This window comes from Mus pahari, chromosome 15 (assembly GCF_900095145.1).
Source record: "Mus pahari chromosome 15, PAHARI_EIJ_v1.1, whole genome shotgun sequence".
NCBI classification, from domain to species: domain Eukaryota; kingdom Metazoa; phylum Chordata; class Mammalia; order Rodentia; family Muridae; genus Mus; species Mus pahari.
In genome coordinates, this window is record NC_034604.1 from 36,812,351 (window position 1) to 36,832,067 (window position 19,717).

General features: G+C 42.5%; 1 protein-coding gene and 1 pseudogene across 1 annotated transcript in view; both read right to left on the minus strand.

The window, feature by feature from the left end:
• Positions 1-1,647: 1,647 nt before the first annotated feature.
• The window catches only part of Prelid2 (PRELI domain containing 2), a 69,103-nt gene continuing 51,033 nt past the window's right edge, over positions 1,648-19,717 (minus strand). The window contains exon 6 of the mRNA XM_029546718.1: positions 1,648-1,718. Within this exon, the coding sequence (XP_029402578.1) occupies positions 1,659-1,718 (60 nt within the window). The 3' untranslated portion in view covers positions 1,648-1,658. The remainder of the gene's footprint in view (positions 1,719-19,717) is intronic.
• LOC110333414 lies at positions 13,465-18,391 on the minus strand (annotated as a pseudogene).

Consider the following 19,717-nt stretch of genomic DNA (forward strand, 5'->3'; position numbering starts at 1 on the left):
ACAATTGGGAGACTGAGTTCTAGGTGAGTCTGTGAAGATATTTCCAAAGAGATTTAATCAAGAAGGGAAGACATATTCAGAGTATTGGTGGCACCATGTCATGGCTTGGGATTCTGAATGTAATACAAAGGACAAGAAGAAGTCAGTGAAATGAGCAGCAGCAGTTATGTCTCTCTCTGCTCCCTGCTATGAAGGCACTGTGACCAGTCACCATACAATCTCACCATCGTGTCTTCCCACCATAATATACTCTATCCCCTCTTAAAAATATAAGCCAAAATAAATCTTTCCTCCTTAAGGTTCCTTCTGTAAAGTATTTTATCACAGTAGTAAGTGGAGTAAATAATATCGTGAATCTCAAAAATGCCAGCACAGTAAAATGGGGCCGTGTTGCCAAGGTCTTTATCATGTGTTCAAAGAATAGGCTGAATAGAGGAGCAAACCTCACTTAAGATCCAGTTCCAACACTTTATGAGCCATGCCATTTGCCATGCCTGCACCTCCAGTAACATTGAAATCTACTAGGTCAAGTGTATATAGCTAAGTATTCATCAGAATATCGTTCAACGTGCAAATTGCAACCCTCCAACTAATGTCTCCAACTACTGTCCACTCAGAGGCATGGCTGGCATGCTTTGAAACTCAAGCTACATGCATGTAAGTGGTCCTATCATATCTTCTTTGGCTAATTGCTCTCAGAATTCATCATATACCACAATTAGACCAGCAGGTTGTTTACAAGAAGCCATGTGTGGTGTCCTTCCAAGCTGGCCTAAGATAATTACAAATGATTAGTCTGACATGACAAACACTCCTAATCACTCAAGGCCTTCAAGCCAGAGCCCAAGAATCACTCCTAAGATTCAGATTCCTTCAGAACAGTATTTGAAGCAGCAGGACATGTTCACTTAGCAAGTATCTCCACAAGTATTTTGGATTGGGAAATTTTTTTATATTTTTGAAATATTTGCACATACTTAATGAGATTCCATGGAGCTAGAACCCAAGTGTAAACACTAAATTCATTTCCTTTTCATGTAGGCTGTATACTCCTAACCTGAAGATGATTTATACACGATTCTTCCAGTCCCCCTTGTTTGGACGGCCACTCACCACGTAAGGTCAGGCATAAATAAAGGTCAGCACTGTGGAAGTTGCCTATTTGGGAGAATTTCATTATTTTGGTCTTGGGGATTAGTTTCCAGACTAATAAGATGTATTTGTTTTCCAGGCCAATCAACACGTCCCCTTCTTGTGATCCTTCCTGCCCCAATTATAGCTCTAAGTCTCTCTTTTTATTGTTCTGAGAACAATAAACTAAGCTTCGGTTGATCCTGAGAGCCGCCTTTACAAATCTCTGCCATGTCAAGGGCCTCAATCACGCTAGATTATACTGAACAGTTTTAGCGATTTGAAAGCAGTTGTAACTCGGCGCACTGTACAAACCTGCTTTGAAAATCGGAGAGCCAGGCAAATAAAGCCGCTGCGCAGATAACAAAATGCCTGTGAAATAGTATTCTATGGGTATCACTGGGAGACGCGGAGCATGAATAGCTCAGGGAGGCTGATTCATAATGCCAGGTTTATAAGCATGAAAACTCGGCTTGAGTAAATAATTCTGATTTTGCTTTGGATACTCACTGATGATTTTTTTTTTTTTATTCCACTAAGGGGGAGCCACACTGTTCCTTTAGCAGCATCTCCATTATTCTAATTCCCTATGGAGAGAAGAAAGAAAGATCAAAATGCCATCTTTCATAGACAAGCACCATTACATTTATCACAACCTTTTCCCTTCGGGGAATCCAGGTCCCGACCATATATATTCATTGTGGAAGAGAGGGCTCAGTCATCCCTGACATTTCTGTAATATTTCACTCAGCAATCCCCCTTCTGCTTTCTCTACCTGCTCTCAGAGCTGCTTGGGAGGTGGGCAGAGCAGTTGAGAATCTGCTTACAACATCAGAAAGCAGCCCAAGCCAAGGTAAGCAATGTCTCCCAAGTGGCACAGCTTGCCGGCGTTGGGATAATGGCGACAGTAAACGTTTGCTGAATGCCGACAATTGTGCTGCTTTCCCTGCCAAGGTTCAAGCACGTTGGTGTGGGCAGCAGGTGCTGCCATATCCCACTGAGATGTTCTCCAAGATGAAGTCCCTCTTTCCCCAACCACAAGGACCTGCTAGGGACTGCTGCCAGCACCAATCTCAGGATCTCAGCCAAGGTGGATTATCACCAGAGGCCACGCCCCCTCTCCAGGGCCAGCCCATATCCTGTAGTTGGTGGATATGAAGACATAATGGCTGTCTTCCCTCAATTGCAAATAATTCTGAGGGTATTGCACCCCCATAGCTCTGCATGGCGTAGCTGAGACCTCCTCCCTCCGCATGACATGGATGCTCCCCAGAACCCTGTCCAATATGCTCCACATGAAAATCTCCACTTCTCTGACACCTTGTTTGAAGCAGACAAAACCACCTTCCTAGTTAGAACACAGATGTTCGAAGAGCTTTAAGTATGTGCCCGAAGCTCAAATGTGGTGATGCGGGCAGGCAGCGCTCCATGCTGGTTTCAGACACACACTCCAGTCTCTGCTCTGCTCCTTTCCCTGGCTGCCTGCACCACCTTGTCCACCACCTGGATCTTAGAGGAAAGAAGATGGCAGATCTTCTTCCCCTACTTTGGAGACCAGTTCAGTGGGCTAGAGGATAGCTTTCCTGTAGAAACACGGGGCTGAGGCATAATTGTGAGGTAGGATCCAGAAGGTTTGGGGCCTGCTGTTCACAGGGACTAGAGTTGCTGAGAATAAAAGCAATTAAAGAAATTTTAAAAATGGTTCCTCAGAAAAGCAGGTTTAATGGCTCTGGGGAGGGGGTGTGGGCAGAGTTTTGTATCTTTGACAGTCTTTCATGTGATTACCTTAAGGTAAAGCAGGGCTGGGCAATGCTGAGTGGGCCCCATTGGTGTTTCTGTGAGCCAAGATAGGGATTGGAAGGGATCAAAAGCATCACTGGTGAACAAGGTAAAACATCTTAGGGGCTGGAGAGATGCCTGCATGGGGAAAGTACGCAGTGTGCACAGATGGCGACCTGAGTTCAAACTCCCAACTCACTTCTTTAAAACAACCAAAACATAAAACAAAACCAAAAGCAAACAGAGAAGAAGAGAGGGAGAAATAAGGGAGAAAGGAAGAAGACAAATCAGCCACACATCTATATTATATATTCTATATTCCCAGCCCTGGGAAGCAAGGGAACAGAGATAGATAGTCGGATATGTAGAGTTCATTGTCAACCCAATCTAGCCAAATCCATGGGTTCTGAGTTCAAGTAGAGACCCATCTCAAAAAGATGTGGTGGAAAATGATAGGAGAAGATGCCTAACAACAACCTTTGGTATCCATACGCATCACACACATAAACCTTGTATGTACATATGCATACCCACATGAATATACACCATACATATGCAAACATATCCACATATCTACATACACACATATATACATATACACAAATACACAAACACACATACACAAATATACACAGATGTATACACATTCAAACACACACATATATACATATACACAAATACACACACATGCACACACTAATATGAAAGCAGAATAGATGGCATATAATCCTGAAGGTCTTTCCACTTGTGCCAGGGCCATCACCCCAGATAATGCTGCGGCTTGAGGGAGAAACAGCGTTAAAGGACCCGGACTGAGGCTAAGAAGCATGTCTTGTCAGATAAACCAGTACAGCAAACCACAGGACCAGTAGCATAGTCATCGGAGTCAGGAGACTTGCAGCCTGTTTACAGCTCACAGACTTTCTGCTGGGTACCTTAGGACTGTCACCTTTACCGAGAAATGCCTTAGACTACCAAGGCCAGAGGACTTTGAGGCTGACTGGATTAATGCCATCTACTTCCAGCATGCCAAACCAACCACAACCATCTCCAATAGATTAGGGACTTCTTAGCCCTAACAGTGAAAGCCTGGGTCTGTGTACATTGATAACACAGTTCATGTGATTCTAAGATGCAATTCACAAAAGTGTGTAAATAGTACCTTTGTGACATCTCTAAGAACCCTTCCAACTCCGCTCATCTGGGCACGATGAAGCAGCTTCTCCTTAATCATACCTGGAGATGTTCGCTGAAATTGTACTTTAAAACTAGTCTCCTGCCAGGCAGTGGTATTGCACACCTTTAATCCCAGCACTTGGGAGGCAGAGGCAGGCGGATTTCTGAGCTTGAGGCCAGTCTGGTCTACAGAGTGAGTTCCAGGATAGCCAGGGCTATACAGAGAAACCCTGTCTCAAAACAATAACAACAACAAAACAAACAAACAAACAAACAAAAAACAACTAGTCTCCTGTTGGGGCTGGAGAGATGGTTGACTGACTAAAAGCGCTAGCTGCTCTTGCAGAGGACCTGGGCTCCAGTCCCATCACCTACACCAGGCAGCCTTCAACCTCCCGTAACATCAGCTCTAGGGGATCCTACATGGTTTTTTGGCCTCCTCAGATAGCTGCAATCACATGCATGTACAATCTCACACATACATAACTAAAAAAAAAAAAAAAATGTTAGGGACAATGGGTGTAAAAAGTAGTAGGATAAAATCCAAGCAGATTCTAAGAACCAGGCCAGGATGGTATTCACTTCTGTTCATTTATTAATTTATTCAACAACAGAGCTGACAATTATTTTTGTGTGCCTACTATGTACGCTGGATGTTAAATGCTGAACGGCTAAGACAAAATCCCTGCCCTGATAGAATTGACAAGGAGTTTTCTTCCTTGTTTCAATTTTATTCTTGTTCCAACCATCCCGTTAACTATTTAATGCCCCTTCACCTCCAGGAAGAATGCAAACTGACACATAAATTCTTTCTCATACTTAGTTTTTCAGATGCTATGTCTTTAAAACAAGGAAAGCACATTTTTCCTTGGGAAGGGAGAACTGAGCCATGGCCCACCCCATCCGTCTAAATTAAGACCTCCACCACTTACTGGGCCACTAATTGACGTAAATAAAGATTCTGAGGTTTGCCCTGGGAATTCAGAGACATTATTTATTGAATCAATTATGTTCACAATGTGACAGTTGATTTTTCTTTCCCTCTTTCCCCCACTTTACTCTTAAGAAGAGCAGTTAGATGCAGAAAGGGAAGAGTGAGGGCAGAGCAAAAGGAGGGGCTAAAGCCCAATCCACAGGAGTTTCAAATAAAGTTTATTCTAGTTCTCAAACCTCTCTCTCTGTCTCTGTCTCTCTGTCTCTGTCTCTGTCTCTGTCTCTGTCTCTCTCTCTCTCTCACACACACACACACATACACACACACACCCAAGAGATCAGACTTAAAAAGGCTAAATTTATTCCCCTGATCACACAATAAGGCCCACATGCAGAGTAAACATTAAGTGCATCCACCTTGTAGATGTGCCTTAAAAGCTTTCCGGACTGACAAAGCATAAAGCAGCTTGATTTTATTATCTCTCTACTTTCAGAATGTTTTTTCCTACATTACTAGGGGATCTGTCCTCATTTATCAAAGCACAGGCAACTAAGGCACCTCAGGGCCATGTGTCCCCAAAACCAGGACAGCGATGCCTAAAACTACTTCCACTCTGTAGTCTTGGAGCCTTTCAAACCCCTTCACCACGAGCCCCCTCTGTTTCTGAGAAATTGGTGATTATCACTGCAAGACCAAAGTGTGTCTTCAAGAGAGGTCAAAACCTAAGATGTCTAACTGCAGACAGTGTGTTTACTTTATAATCAAGCTGTCACTCCCTTAGGAAGCTCTAACTTACCTGGGAGGCTCCAAAGGGAGTCATATTAGACCTTACAAAATTACAGACATCAGAGTAGTTCCCCAAAGGTGTGCCCATGCAGAGCTCTTAATAAGAGAACTGCTCACTTAATTATCACAGTGATAAAAAAAAAAAAATTGGTGTCAAAGACCCCACTGGAGATAACTCCTTCTTCTGGTTCATGGCTTTGGAGCAAATACTGCCTGTGATAGCTAAATTTTTGTCAACTTGACAGAAGCTAGAGTCATCCGAGAGGAGGGAACCTCACTTGAGAAGATGCTTCCATAAGAATGAAGACCAACAGAGTCAACTAACGCTTGGGGCTTTCAGAGACTGAACCACCAATCAAAGAACACACAGGACTGGGCTTAGGCCTCTCTGCACATATGTAGCTGATGTGCAGCCTCGTCTTCATATGGGTCCCGAACAACTAGATTGGGTCCCATCCCAAAAGTTGTTGCCTGTCCATGAGATAGGTTCTTCTAGCTGAGCTGCCCTGTCTGACCTCCATGGGAGAGGAAGGGCCTAGCCTCACAGAGACTTGAAGTGCCAGGGTGGGAAGACACCCAGGGAAGTCTCCATCCACTCAGAAAAGAAGGGTAGGAGGAACATTGTCGGGGTGGTGACTAGAAAGGGGCCAGTGAGTGAAATGTAAAGTGAATAATTAAAATAAATTTAATTTAAGTAAAAAAATAATAGCATGTAGACAAGTCATAGGGATTTTCTTGATTGATGGGTAGTGCTATCCCTGGGTAAGTAGTGTTGGAATATATAACAACAAACTGAGCAACCCATGAGAAGCAAGCCAGTAAGTAGCATTCCTCCATGGCCTCTGCATCAGCTCTTGGCGCCAAGGTTCCTGCCTTGAGTTCCTGCCCTAAATTCCTTCGATGACTGTGATACGGAAGCAGAAGCAAAGCAAACCCTTTTCCTCCCCAAGTTGCTTTGGTCGATAATAGTATTTTTATCACCACAATAGAAAACCTAATTAACAGGTTATCCATAGTACCAGCTGCCACAAGGTGCATGAAGCTGCAGCTAGCAACATCGAGATCCAACAGGACAAGATGGCCCCATGCAGAGGTCATTGGTCTCATGGAAGAGTGAAAAACAACTGGAAGATGAGACTGTCTCTGAGAAGTGTTGTAACTTACAGAGGAAAGAGAGTATGAAAAGAGACAGGAAGGGCAGGTCAGTCATGCAAGGAGAGACTGACCTGGAGAGAGCAACCAGAGAAGGAAAGACGCAAACTACAAAGCCCCGATATGAGTCACACCTCCCAGAGACAGTTAAAGAGGGAGCACAGAAGATCAGGAAAAGTCATGGAAGCAGGTAGCTCACACAGCACTCTCGCTGTTAAGCAATTAGCGCCGGGAACTGGACCGAACTGAGAAGGAAACTGGATGACTAAACTCCCCATCTTTCAAGTTTCTGGTGCCCCACCCACCCACACCCACACTTTCCCGTCCTTCCCTCCACCTCTTCTGGGAAGAGACAATAGCACATAAAACCGCCTAGGTGGCCACAAACGACACTGTCATTAGCTAATACATAGTAATGAAGGCATTTGGGTCATATCCAAGCTTGCTGTGAAACTTCGGACAAAATTTAAAATTCTTTATGCCTTCACTGCCTCCTCTTTGAAAAAAAAAAAAGATAGCAACATGGAGTTGTTTTGGAGGTAAAATCATGTCTAATCTGATAACCGAGATTCCTAGTGTAAAAATGCTACTTTACAGTAAACACCCTGTAATTAAATAGTCATGCTTCCCCCAGTCTTCCTTAATCCTCTGAGGCTGGAGAAGTAGCTTAGCTGGTTCCCAGCATACACAAAGCTCCATCCCCCAGCACTGCTTAAAAATCAAGTGTAGCGGCATATAGCCGCAACCCCACCATTGAGGAGGTAGTGGAAACGGGAGCAGAAGTTCAAGGTCATATTTGGCTACATAGCAATTTCAAAATCAGCCTGAGATACCTGAGACTCAGTCTTGGAAAAGAGAGAGGGAGGGAGGGTCTGAAGAAGTGGCTTAGCGGGTGAACACACTTGCCATGAAATCCTGACCAACCACATTTGATCCCTATAACGAAAAGTAAAAGGTGATAAGACTACTTCACAAAGTTGTTCTGACTTCCACATACGTGCCAAGGCCACATACAACCCAGAGCACAGATAGAGTAACAATAAAAAGGCAAACAAACAAGAATGCATCCTGTGGAAGAATACAGCCTTGGGATGCAGAAAACACCACAACTGTCCATGGAATGAATGAATGAACCCACTAGCTAACCAATCAATCATCAATTTGCATTCCTACCACTTTAGATGAGATGCCAAGGTATCCGCTAGGGAAGAAATTTTGCATATGTTTTATCCCCAGTATCTTGGACAGAATTTTATCACACAGTAGGTGCTCAATGCTGATGGATTGTAAAGCTTTTCAACTTACAACTTGTGAATATGCTAGAATGAGTTTGAGATGAACTGCCCCTCAAGGAGTTCACCTCATGCTCAGCATCCTTGAAGTGTGGGTGGAAAGCTCCGCATCACAAGAGCTGCCACAGAGATGAAGAGACAAAACAAGAAAAAGATGGAGCGATGAGAGGAAGAAAAGATGACACGGAAGGAGCCAGCAGCACACACCAGATCTGGGGAAATCCGGATTAGTCAATAAATATTGAGAGTTAGTCAACAATTCCTTTTCAATGCTAGGCTTACATTATAAACCACTGGGCACTGAACGAAAATAGTTGCACCAAATTTACTCCATAAACTTTGTGATCTTTCAACTCCCATTTTCTTTCTAAGACGGATTATGTAGAACTTGTTCAGAATCATCTTGCTAACAATGCAGATTTGTGAAGACATGCACAAGAGGTAGTGTAATAACACTTGGCTGCCTCAACTCTCAGCATGACCTGCGGTCCTTATCATGCTTGCCAGGCTCTGTCCAGTATGTTTCCATCCCAGTCTTTCAGCCATGGCTCTCCGCATTCTCCTCTGACCACGGACTTGACTCGAATGCCAACATCCTACTCAGAAACCTGCCAGTGCCATCTTTCTCATTGCCTGTTCTCTCTGAGGAACATCCCTAGCTCTTCAAGTGATAACGCTAGCTCTCTGCAGCATTCACAGATCAACTGACTGAGCCCCACCTAAGAGAACAACTCTTCCCGGGGTCACCCCTTGCTCACACAGCCCAGCCAGTCTAGATCAAATCACCAGGCCCCGCTGTCTCGATAGCACTCATATAGCAACCCTCAAGCTTCTAAAATACCCTGCCTTGTCTGTCACTCCCAGTGAGAAGGTATATTCCATGAGATCAAAGGAAGATGCTATGGGTAACTGCTGCCGAGTCCCACCTACACTAGAACCTGATAGGATGGGCATTCTTTGTGAGGAATAATGGAGGGAGAAACAAACATGAGGAAGGGAGGGGTGAAAGGAGGAAGCTATCTGCATCCAGCTTTCTCATCAAAATCTAAGAGAAACATTCAGCAAAGCTCTCCAGAAAGAGCTATTTTATCACAATAAAGCACCTTTTAATTGGATGCCCGGCTCTTTTCAATTTAGAGCTAGCTTCATCTAATAAAAACTGGAATAGGACCAAATAACAATAAGAAAGATTTATTAGCACGTGCTGCGTGCCAAACACTGTGTGCGAACCTTCCCAGAACGAACTTGTTCTGCCTCCCATCTGCCCTAGAGGACTGTTACTTGTGTTTGAGGGTGACACCAAAGCTTGGAGACATTCAACATCCTTATCCAAACCCACACAGTAACTAAGAAACGGAGCCTTCATTTGACTCAAGGCAATCAAGCAGGAGAGGCTGGAATTCAGCTAGGCTGGAGGTTCAAATGAGAGTGTGAAAAGCCTATTACAAGGCTGGCTGGGTACCAAGAGTTCTTCTCCCTCCCCTATTGACTATGGCTCGAAAATTCTGATAAACAAATCAGATATTTTAGTCCTGTTCTCAAACAAAATGTCATGAATTTTAATATATGAGTCAATAGCTAATCACATCTACAAATTATCTCAAATACAATACTTCTCAAGTAGGACTAGTCAGACACAACAGCTTTGGGCTAATTTTTTTCCATACTAGTTGGTACGATCTTTGGTAAGATTCATTTTTGTTTTCATTAATCATGCCAAGTCTTTAGGTGTGACTGAATAACATGAACCATTACAATGATTTGGAAACCTCTGCTTCATATTATTAATCTTTCTCTCTCCTGAAGGAGAATATTTAACTCTTGCAACTGGCAACAGGAAATAATAGATTCCCCAAATAATAAAATCTAAAACTTGGAAAAGACTTTGTATTTTCTAAATCAGAATAAAGGAAATCCTTAGCGAAGAGTTGAAAAGTGGGCCATTTGAATTAGGGAGAACTACAGCCAAATAGAAGAAAACCTGACACTGCCATTCCCATGGCCCTTTCCCTCTAAACCCCAACATGACAAACAAGCATCAAGCCTCTGGTACGCTTCTGTTACCAAGTTCTTTCTCCACTTGATCTGCCTTAATTTTGACTGTCCAGAAATGTGACCTGGATAGTTTTATTTCTCCTGATTTGAACTTCATGTAAAACGCAGCTTTCTTTCAGCTAATCAGGGCTAGCTTCTCACTCAAAACCAAACCTCACCCTGGACCAACCCTCAACCGAACATCCATCCATATCTACTTAGAAGGCACCATCCATGGGACAAGTTCACTGCTCCTCACTCCATCCTAATTACGAAGGACTCTCTCTCGTCCTCCAGCAGGGAGGGCCTTTAGTGCCTGGCACCAGTGGGGCCCATTACCTACTCTTGTGGTGACAAATGAAGAACTAACAAGGCTTCCATCGAGTTCCTTTTATCACCGTTTTCTTTCTTTTTTTTTTTTTTTCCTGTTGATCAAACTTAAGCCAAAGTGCAGCTTCGCCATTTTCCTTCCTCGTTCTGAGACAAAATAGAGAGCCAGTGTCTGTCTATTTTATCCATGAATTGTTCCCAACAGAATGTGTAAATTTAACTGTGGCCCAGGAAATACATAAATCCAATGGGTTCCTAGGTAATTCTCCTTTTGTTCTATTTCTATTCCTGCCCATATTCAGACTTCTGTGTTAATCAATAATATCTGCATGCATGTCTTCAAATCAGGTGTTTCCTTTGAACAAAGCATCATTTCCTGAAGCCATACATATGTTAGTTTTTAAAAAGCCCATCTCAGAAAGCCTCAGCATCCCCAGGGTCACTACCAATCTATTACTGACCACAAGCCTCCATCTCACCCGCATTTTTAGTGTTCTCAACAGTCCTATGAGGTGAGCTACTTTTGAACTCATCATTTCCAGGGAAGGAAACAGTCTCAAAACCGAAGGCCACCACGTGATTATCGAGCAGCTGACCTAGAATTTCAACCTGAATTTCTCCAGCTGTTTCCACAAGGAGCACTTACCTCAAAGAATGTGTTCCCTCGCCTGGAATGGGGTAGAGAGAACACAAGGAGCAGTTTGCTTTGCAGTGTTACCTTTAAGGATTAAATGAGACAGGTAAAGCTGCTTCTGTTAACAATGTTTAACCCTCCAGGCTTCCTGTGGCCTAAAGACAAATGGTGACCTCTGACAACACAAGGCCCCTTCGGTCAGTGTCCAGTGACCCACAGGAAATGCCACCAGAGATGCACCTTGAGTGTTCCCCTTGCTGGTTACATCACCACAAAGAGATGCTTGGTGATGCGAACCAACTTTCATTAGGTCACAGCACTGGTCAACAACAACAGGGACAGAACTGGTCCAAGGAAGTACTGGTCCTCAGCAGGCAGGCTAAGAGCTCTGCTGCACCATGCTGAGCATACAACACAACCTGTCTCATCAAATCCTCTGGGTCCCAAGCCATCACATTGCAGAGATACTTGCATATCCATGTCTACTGTTTACAATTCATGGGCGTGAAGCACCAGCCTAGAGGCCCATTCAGCAGATGACTGGAAGAAGGAAACATGGTACACACACACACACACACACACACACACACACACACACAAAAGAGTTTTACTTGGCCACAAAGAACAAAATGAACATTTTCAGGAAAATAGGCAGAACTGGAGATCGTGGTGGGAAGCAAAAGCTAGACTCAGAAAGACAAATATACATTATCTCATATGTAGAATATAGACTTAAATTATATGTATATGTTAAGGTTTATGTGTGAATGCAGCCCATAAAGTAAAAGAGAGGTTAACACATGGAAGAAAAAAGCCAAGATTGGGGACCAAAATAGGTTAGCAAAACACATCTGACACAAAAGCAGAAGGAGGAGTGAGTTACTTATAGAGTGAAGGGCCCAATGAGAGGATAGAAGTAGGGATGGGGATAGAATTGTGGGGGCCCAAATACTAACCAAATATATACATATACAGGTATGAAAATGCCACAGTGAAAGCCATTTCTTTGTCTAATAACTAAAACTCAGTAGATAATAATAAAACGGTGATATGTAAAATTCTGATAAAATATTATTACCTGTGCTTAGTGCTTTCATTACCATTCGATTGTTTCCGCATTTGAAAAGAAATTACTTGACTTTAATAGTAATTTAAAATAGAATAGAATCATAAAATTCTTACCATCCCTGGGAAATAATATAACAATATATTCATCAAGTCATAAGTAGCCACTGAACCCTGAGGGATCTCTGGGTCCTGAGGATAAAGTAGTACATTCTATCTTGAAGTGGCTCATTAAGAAACATGAGACTTGGGGGTGGCAAGATGGCTCAGTGGTTAAGAGCACCGACTGCTCTTCCAAAGGTCCTGAGTTCAAATCCCAGTCAACCATATGGTGGCTCACAACCATCCGTAACAAAATCTGATGCCCTCTTCTGGAGTATCTGAAGACAGCTACAGTGTACTTACATATAATAAATAAATAAATCTTAAAAAAAAAAAAAAAAAAGAAAGAAACAAGAGACTTCACAAAGACCATGGGAGCAGTTACATATGTAGGAATTCTTCAGTTAATATTTTCTAGTGTCATAAACATAAAAGGTTTCAGCCTAAAGATGTTTCACCTTTTGTCACTTTGTAACATTGTAACACTGAGTAACAGGTGAGTTAGAAAGAACTTCAATATTCAGCACTAAAGAGCAAAGTAAGTTATAACTACTTAATGAAACATTATACAGCAATGAAAATGATGGCTTTGAAGTTTATGTAGTTAGTGTAAAAGGCATTTGTGATGAAATGTTAGTTTTTAAAAGATGTATAACTGTATTAGTACTATGGACGTTGTTTGAAATCTGCCTATAAAAATTGGATGAAAATGTGCCAGTTTTGGTCATTAGCATGCTTTTGTTTTTGTTAAGCCACACTCTTGCTATACAGTATAGACATGATCCTCCTGCTTCATCATCCTGTGTGCTAGGATTATAAGCATACACCATCAAGCCTGACTCCAATTGGTGCTTTTTTTAAAAGCACAAATACAGAATTATTATATTTAAATCCATAGAATAATATTTACATGTTAATTAAGTTGTATGTATGAAATTAGGAAAAGTCCAGATGATAGCTTACAAAAGAAGAGAAGACGATAGGAAGAGAGCCAACTGCCAATGCTACTAACTTCCCCTGTCACAACAGGCAGGGACTTCCACAGAAAGCTACAAGTTCTTAATCTGATTGTCCAAGTCATCAAAGTACGGGTGCTTCAGGACCATTTTGCCAGAAATTCATTTGGCAGAATAGTAGGCTACTATTTTTTTAGAGCAAACTCGAGCTGCGTCATTCAAATTCTTGACACAGGATGCAAGGGTTCCTGGCATCCACTTGAGAAATGTGTTCTTGTAGTCCTGCATGGACTCTATTTCCAGTCTAACTTGGTTGTTAGGAGTTCCCAGAGCTCTGGAAATCCTGAAAGTTTGCTCAGTCTCTGAATCACCACTGAATAGTGACTTCTTAGTCGCCAGTTCTGGAGATATGGTCCCTATACTCCAGATGTCAAGTGGGATAGAGTATCGAGCAGATCCCAGCAGCACTTCCAAAGATCGACCGGTACCACTGTCACTACCTCATGAATGCACACTCTTTTATTTTTTCTTTTCCTCTTTTATTGGATATTTTCTTTATTTACATTTCAAATGTTATCTCCTCTCCAGGTCTCCCCTCTGGAAACCCTCTATCCCATCCCGACTCCCCCTGCCTCTATGAGGGTGCTCACCCACCCACCCACTTCTGTCTTCCAGCCCTGGCATTCTCCCACATGGGTGCATCGAACCCTACCAGGACTAAGGTCCTCTCTTCCCACTGATTTCCAACAAGGCCATCCTCTGCCACGTATGAGGTCAGAGCCATGAGTCCCTCCATGTGTACTCTTTGGTTGGTGGTCCAGTCCCCTGGAGCTCTGGGGGGAGGGGAGGGTCTGGCTGGTTGACACTGTTGCTCCCCTCACTGGGCTGCAAACCCCCTCAGCTCCTTCAGTCCAATGGTTGGCTGTGAGCATCCACCTCTGTATTTGTCAGGCTTTAGCAGAGCCCCTCAGGAGACAGCCATATCAGGCTCCGAAAACACTTCTTGACATCCACAATACCATCCTGGCTTGGTGACTATATATGGGATGGATCCCCAGGTGGGGCAGTCTCTGGATGACCTTTTCTTCAGTCTCTGCTCCACACTTTGTCTCCAAATTTCCTCCTGTGAGTATTTTGTTCCCTCTTCGAAGAAGCACTGAAGCATCCATACTTTGGTCTTCCTTCTTGAGCTTCATATGGTCTGTGAATTGTATCTTGGGTACTTGGAGCTTTTGGGCTAATATCCACTTATCAGTGAGTGTTCTTTTGTGTGTTCTTTTGTGACTGACCTCAAACAGGATGATATTTTCTAGATTCATCCATATGCCTTAGAATTTCATGAAGTTATTGTTTTTAATAGCTGAGTAGTTTTCCATTGTGTAAATGTACCACATTTTCTGCATCCATTCCTCTGTTGGGGGACATCTGGGTTCTTTCCAGCTTCTGGCTCCAGAGAACCAAATAACACTATCTAAAAATGGGGAACAGAGCTAAACAGGGAATTCTCAACTGAGGAAACTTGAATGGCCGAGAAGCACCTAAAGAAATGTTCAACATTCTTAGTCATCAGGGAAATGCAAATCAAAACAACCCTGAGATTCCACCTCATACCAGTCAGAATGGCTAAGATCAAAAACTCAGGGGCCAGCAGATGCTGGTGAAGATGTGGAGAAAGAGGAACACTCTTCCATTGCTGGTGAGATTGCAAGCTGGTACAACCACTCTGGAAATCAGTTTGGTGGCTCCTCAGGAAATTGGACATAGTATTACCTGAGGACCCAGCTATACCACTCCTAGGCATATACCCAGAAGATGCTCTAACTTGTAATGAGGACACATGCTCCACTATGTTCATAAGCTCAAGAAGGAAGACCAAATTGTGAATGCTTCGGTGCTTCTTAGAAGGGGGAGCAAAATATTCACAGGAGGAAATATGGAGACAAAGTTTGGAGCAGAGACTGAAGGAAAGGCCATCCAGAGGCTGCCAGAAGCTGAAAAGAATCCAGATGGCCCTCAACAGAGGAATGAATGCACACTCTTATCTGTATTCTGAATGCTCTGTTAAGGCCAAAATCAGCCAGTTTGATTGTCCCTTTGTCATTAATCAATACATTTTGAGTTTTCAAAGTCTCTGTGAAGAACTCTTAGGGAGTGAAAAACACAAAATCCCCTGGAGATTTTGGACAGAAAACTCTTGATGAATAAGGAATCCATGAACTGACCAAGAGAGATTAAATCCAAGATCTTCTTGAGATCCAGGGACAGGGACTTGATACTTAGAAACAGCCTGGAACCCTGCATGAGCACAGTCTGAAGTCTAACAATATTTGGATGGTGAAGTTCTTTTCACAGAGCTTTCCCGAATTGCAGAACTAGGCACTCCTTCCTCATTTTCAAGACCACCATGGCCACTGTCTGGCCTATAGTTATACACTCTTATACACCACACAAGTACCTAATCCAAATTTTCTCTATTTTGATATAGTCTTCCATATTTACTCAAGAAGTTATGGCTGAGCCTCTCTGTTCCCATGGAAGCCAAACTGCAGTTCTGGACTGCACAGACCCCAGGAGCAATTCTGGGAGCTTGGAGGACAAATTTGGGCTTTAGCAAAAAGATGACAATGACCACTTAGGGTCACTTCCTGTGCACCAAGGTGTTTAAAGTGATTCATTAAACTTGCTTGTGATTCTCATACTCATAAGGTAGACAGTTTTATTCAAATGTCACCCAGAGAAAGTCTGGGCTACAAGATTTAAACCCAGGTCAGACTGACTCCAAAGACAGGCTCATTATAACCACTGAACATTGTCCTCAGTCCTATAATGGGAAAATAAGTTTTGCTTTTAACTGTCCTGCACTTTGCTTTTTAAATAATGACAAAACAACAACTGATCATTTGCTGTGTCCCAAGTCCTGACCCATGTTGTTTTATATAATTCATTTATTCTTCCCAAGGACTCTAGGAAGTAGGAACCAATACTGTCCTCATTGTACAGATAAGGAAAGTAAGACAGATTTTAAAGGCTTGTCCAAGGTCATGCAGCTAATCTGGCAGGGTATGGTCATAAATGGTTCTTCAGAGAGTCCAGTTTAAAATAGGAACTAGTTATTCAGTTCATGTACTAGTTACTTAGAAACAGTCTTAAACAAACCTTGTAAAAATTGTGTAAAAGATTTTTAAAGTCTTTGGGAAAATAATGTCATAATTTCTTTGAATGTTAACTATTTCAGACATATGGAAAAGATTAAAGACTAATAAAAAAGTCAAGTTTTTGACAAATTAAGTATCATTAAAAATTTAAAAAGCTATACCCTACTAACGGTCACTGATCAAGAAAAATTTTAATTATACCTTTAAATTCTACTTAAGCTAGGAATCAATATAAAAGAAATTAACTGCAAAAGATGCCATTTCCTTTTGCTCAGGAAATTTGGGGGGGAAATTTTAAAATTAAAAAATAAAAAACAGTTTAAGATCACATGTGACAGACAGCTCATGCCTATAATCTTAGTATTTGGGGAGCTGAAGCAGGAGAAGTGCAATGAATTCAAAGTCACCCTGTTCTATATAGTGAATTCCAGGCCAGCCTAGGGTATGCAGACACTGTCTCAAAACCAAACAGTAACAATGGTAACAAAAATCCAGAAAGAGTAGGGGAAAAGAAGGAGGAGAGAGGGTTTGAGGCAGAACGAAAGGGAAGAAAGAAATGCTGTTTAGGACATCTCCAAGAAAGACAGATAGCTAAAGTCTAGCATGAGTCAAATGCCAAATCCCAGATAGCAAGTAGAATTCAAAACAAACAACTTGAAGGTCACAAAAAGACATACTCCAATAAACTCAGAGTCACTAAACACAACACTCCTTTGTTGCTGAATAGGAAGACCCACAAGCCTCTTGGAGATTCCCTTCCAGGTGCTCTGCCCACTGCTGAGGTCCCTCAAAGAGTAGACACAATAGGGGTCCAGCACCAAAAGATTAACTCCTACCAGAGAGTAGACATCTACATAAAAGACACCCCCCAGAAGAGGCAAAGAACTCAAAAGTAACAAGTTCACACAACTGGAAAGCCAGGAAGCTTTTAATCAGCCTTATCTAGAACCACCCCAAATACCAGAGTAGAAGTCTAGATAAGAAATCACACACCCCACCCCACCCTCAGAGTAGTGGTGGCATACACCTTTAATCCCAGCTCTTTTGAGGCAGAGGCAGGGCAGTGAGTTCAAGGCCAGCCTTGTCTACAGAGCAAGTTTCAGGATGACCAGGACTACACAGGAGAAACCCTGTCCCAAAATTAATTAATTAATTAAAATAAAAGAAAGGAAGGAAGGAAGGAAGGAAGGAAGGAAGGAAGGAAGGAAGGAAGGAAGGAAAGACAGACTGAAGAGGAACAACTCCACTCATCAAGGAACACAGAGAGCTTTCAAGTAGTATGCAGCACAAGGTAAGCACAGACCTGCAGGTGGAAAAGAAATGAAGTTACTTTTCAATCAATTAACTCCTGAGATGAGAGGACTGGTGGGATTTGTCTGGTCTTTGGCTCAAACTGAGGGCCCTAATTTAGTGCGAAGAGCCTAGCTGAGGACAAGCTGGAACCTACAAGGGTTCTTTGGATCCACAGAAGATCCGTACCTCTGTTGTGGTATGTTAGCATTCAGTCCACACACCAGGCAAACTTTCTTCTTCCCTTCCCTCCCTCCCTCCCTTCCTCCCTTCCTTCCTCCCTCCCTTCCTTCCTTTCTTCCTTCCTCCTTTTTTTCTTCCTTTTTTCCTTTCCTTCCTTTCTTTCTGCTTCATTTTTGGAGGGGGTGCATCATGGTTCAGCCTGTTTCAGCTTTAAGTTCCTCATTTTATATATAGAAGGTGGCCACTAATGAAAGACCCACAACTTGAGGACTCCCCCATGTTCTGACTCAGGAGAGGCGACACCCCAAATCACTCACAAGAAATGGACTTGATACAAACCACAAGAGGCCTTTTATTCCAGGTGCGCTCTGGGACCCGCAGTTGTACACCATGCAGGGGTAGAGGACTGTGGGCCCCAAGTAGCAGGTGGAGAGGGTATTTAAAGGAAGAAACCACAACTTGAGGGGGTAGGGAGGGCATTGTTGGAAAATACCAAAAATACCATTTAAGAGTCACAAGGGAGTGGGAGTCAAGACAGTTTCTATGAGTCTCTAACAATAGCACATTTGCATAGCAGATTCCAGGAGTGGTCAGGGTGGGTCAGAGTGACTTTCTTTGAACAAACTCTCCCAGAACCCTGGAGGCAGGTGGGTGGAGGAATGTCACTATCTGTTTTATGATAAGCATGACTTGGAGCATTGAGTCACAAAGGTCACATTCTCAAGCCTGGGCCTAAAGGCCTAGAATTTTGTTTTTACACGTTTTCACTATCTCCTGTTTCCATTGTCTTTGTATATTTGAATTTTGCATAACAGAGTGAGTGTACAGGCTCAGAAAACTAACACACTTGTGGAAGATTGATCCAGGACAGTTGAGAGAACTCAGCTCATGGATGTCCCAGTACCTGGTTGAATAGAACAGAAGAACACTAGAAAGAGCAAAGTAAGAGCTAAGAAGACAAGAGCATGACCTCTGCTGTCTGACAACTGTCTGCTTCAAGGTCACAGGTGAACGCTGCAGCTGGCCCACTGTCTCATCTCCTAGCCTAGACTTCCGTTCACACCAACAGCAAAGAGAATGGGATTCAAGTTGCAGCACTGTATGCTGCCATTCATTTTCACCTTTATAGGGAGAAGATAGGAATAACTGCAGCCTCTTTTCCAGGCTTTTGGTAGGATAACTGTTTGTAAAACTACCAAGTCCTTGGATCACGGTTTGCAACCACTGATTACAGCTACTATCATTATTCTTTTTGGTCGCTCTAGAGCTTCTAAACTTATTTATGGAAAGTATAGATTAGAAAGAAGCCATCTTTCTCTATTACTGGGACCAGGATTTCAAAGGCCTACACATATCCATAATATGCAGTTTGGTTCATATGAACAAGACTGTGATATAAAATTATAAAATCCTTAATGCATGTTCACTGCCTTTCCTGCTAACTAGTGTTTTATGACTTATCTCTAGTGCACTTTAATCCCTACATACCTGAAACTATTTCATTTTTATGCAAGTTTAAAGATTTACCGACAGAAAAATGTTTAGAAATTAACGAGAAGGGGGAGAGGATGAAAAACGGATATAATTTTGGAATTTAAAATCACCTCATTAATTCAATCTAATTTTTACAGAAAATGATAGTTTCGATCAAAGCAAGTGGAAGGAACAACGTCGTTATCAGAGTTTAGCCAAAACAGGACCTGAGTTTCCTAACTCAT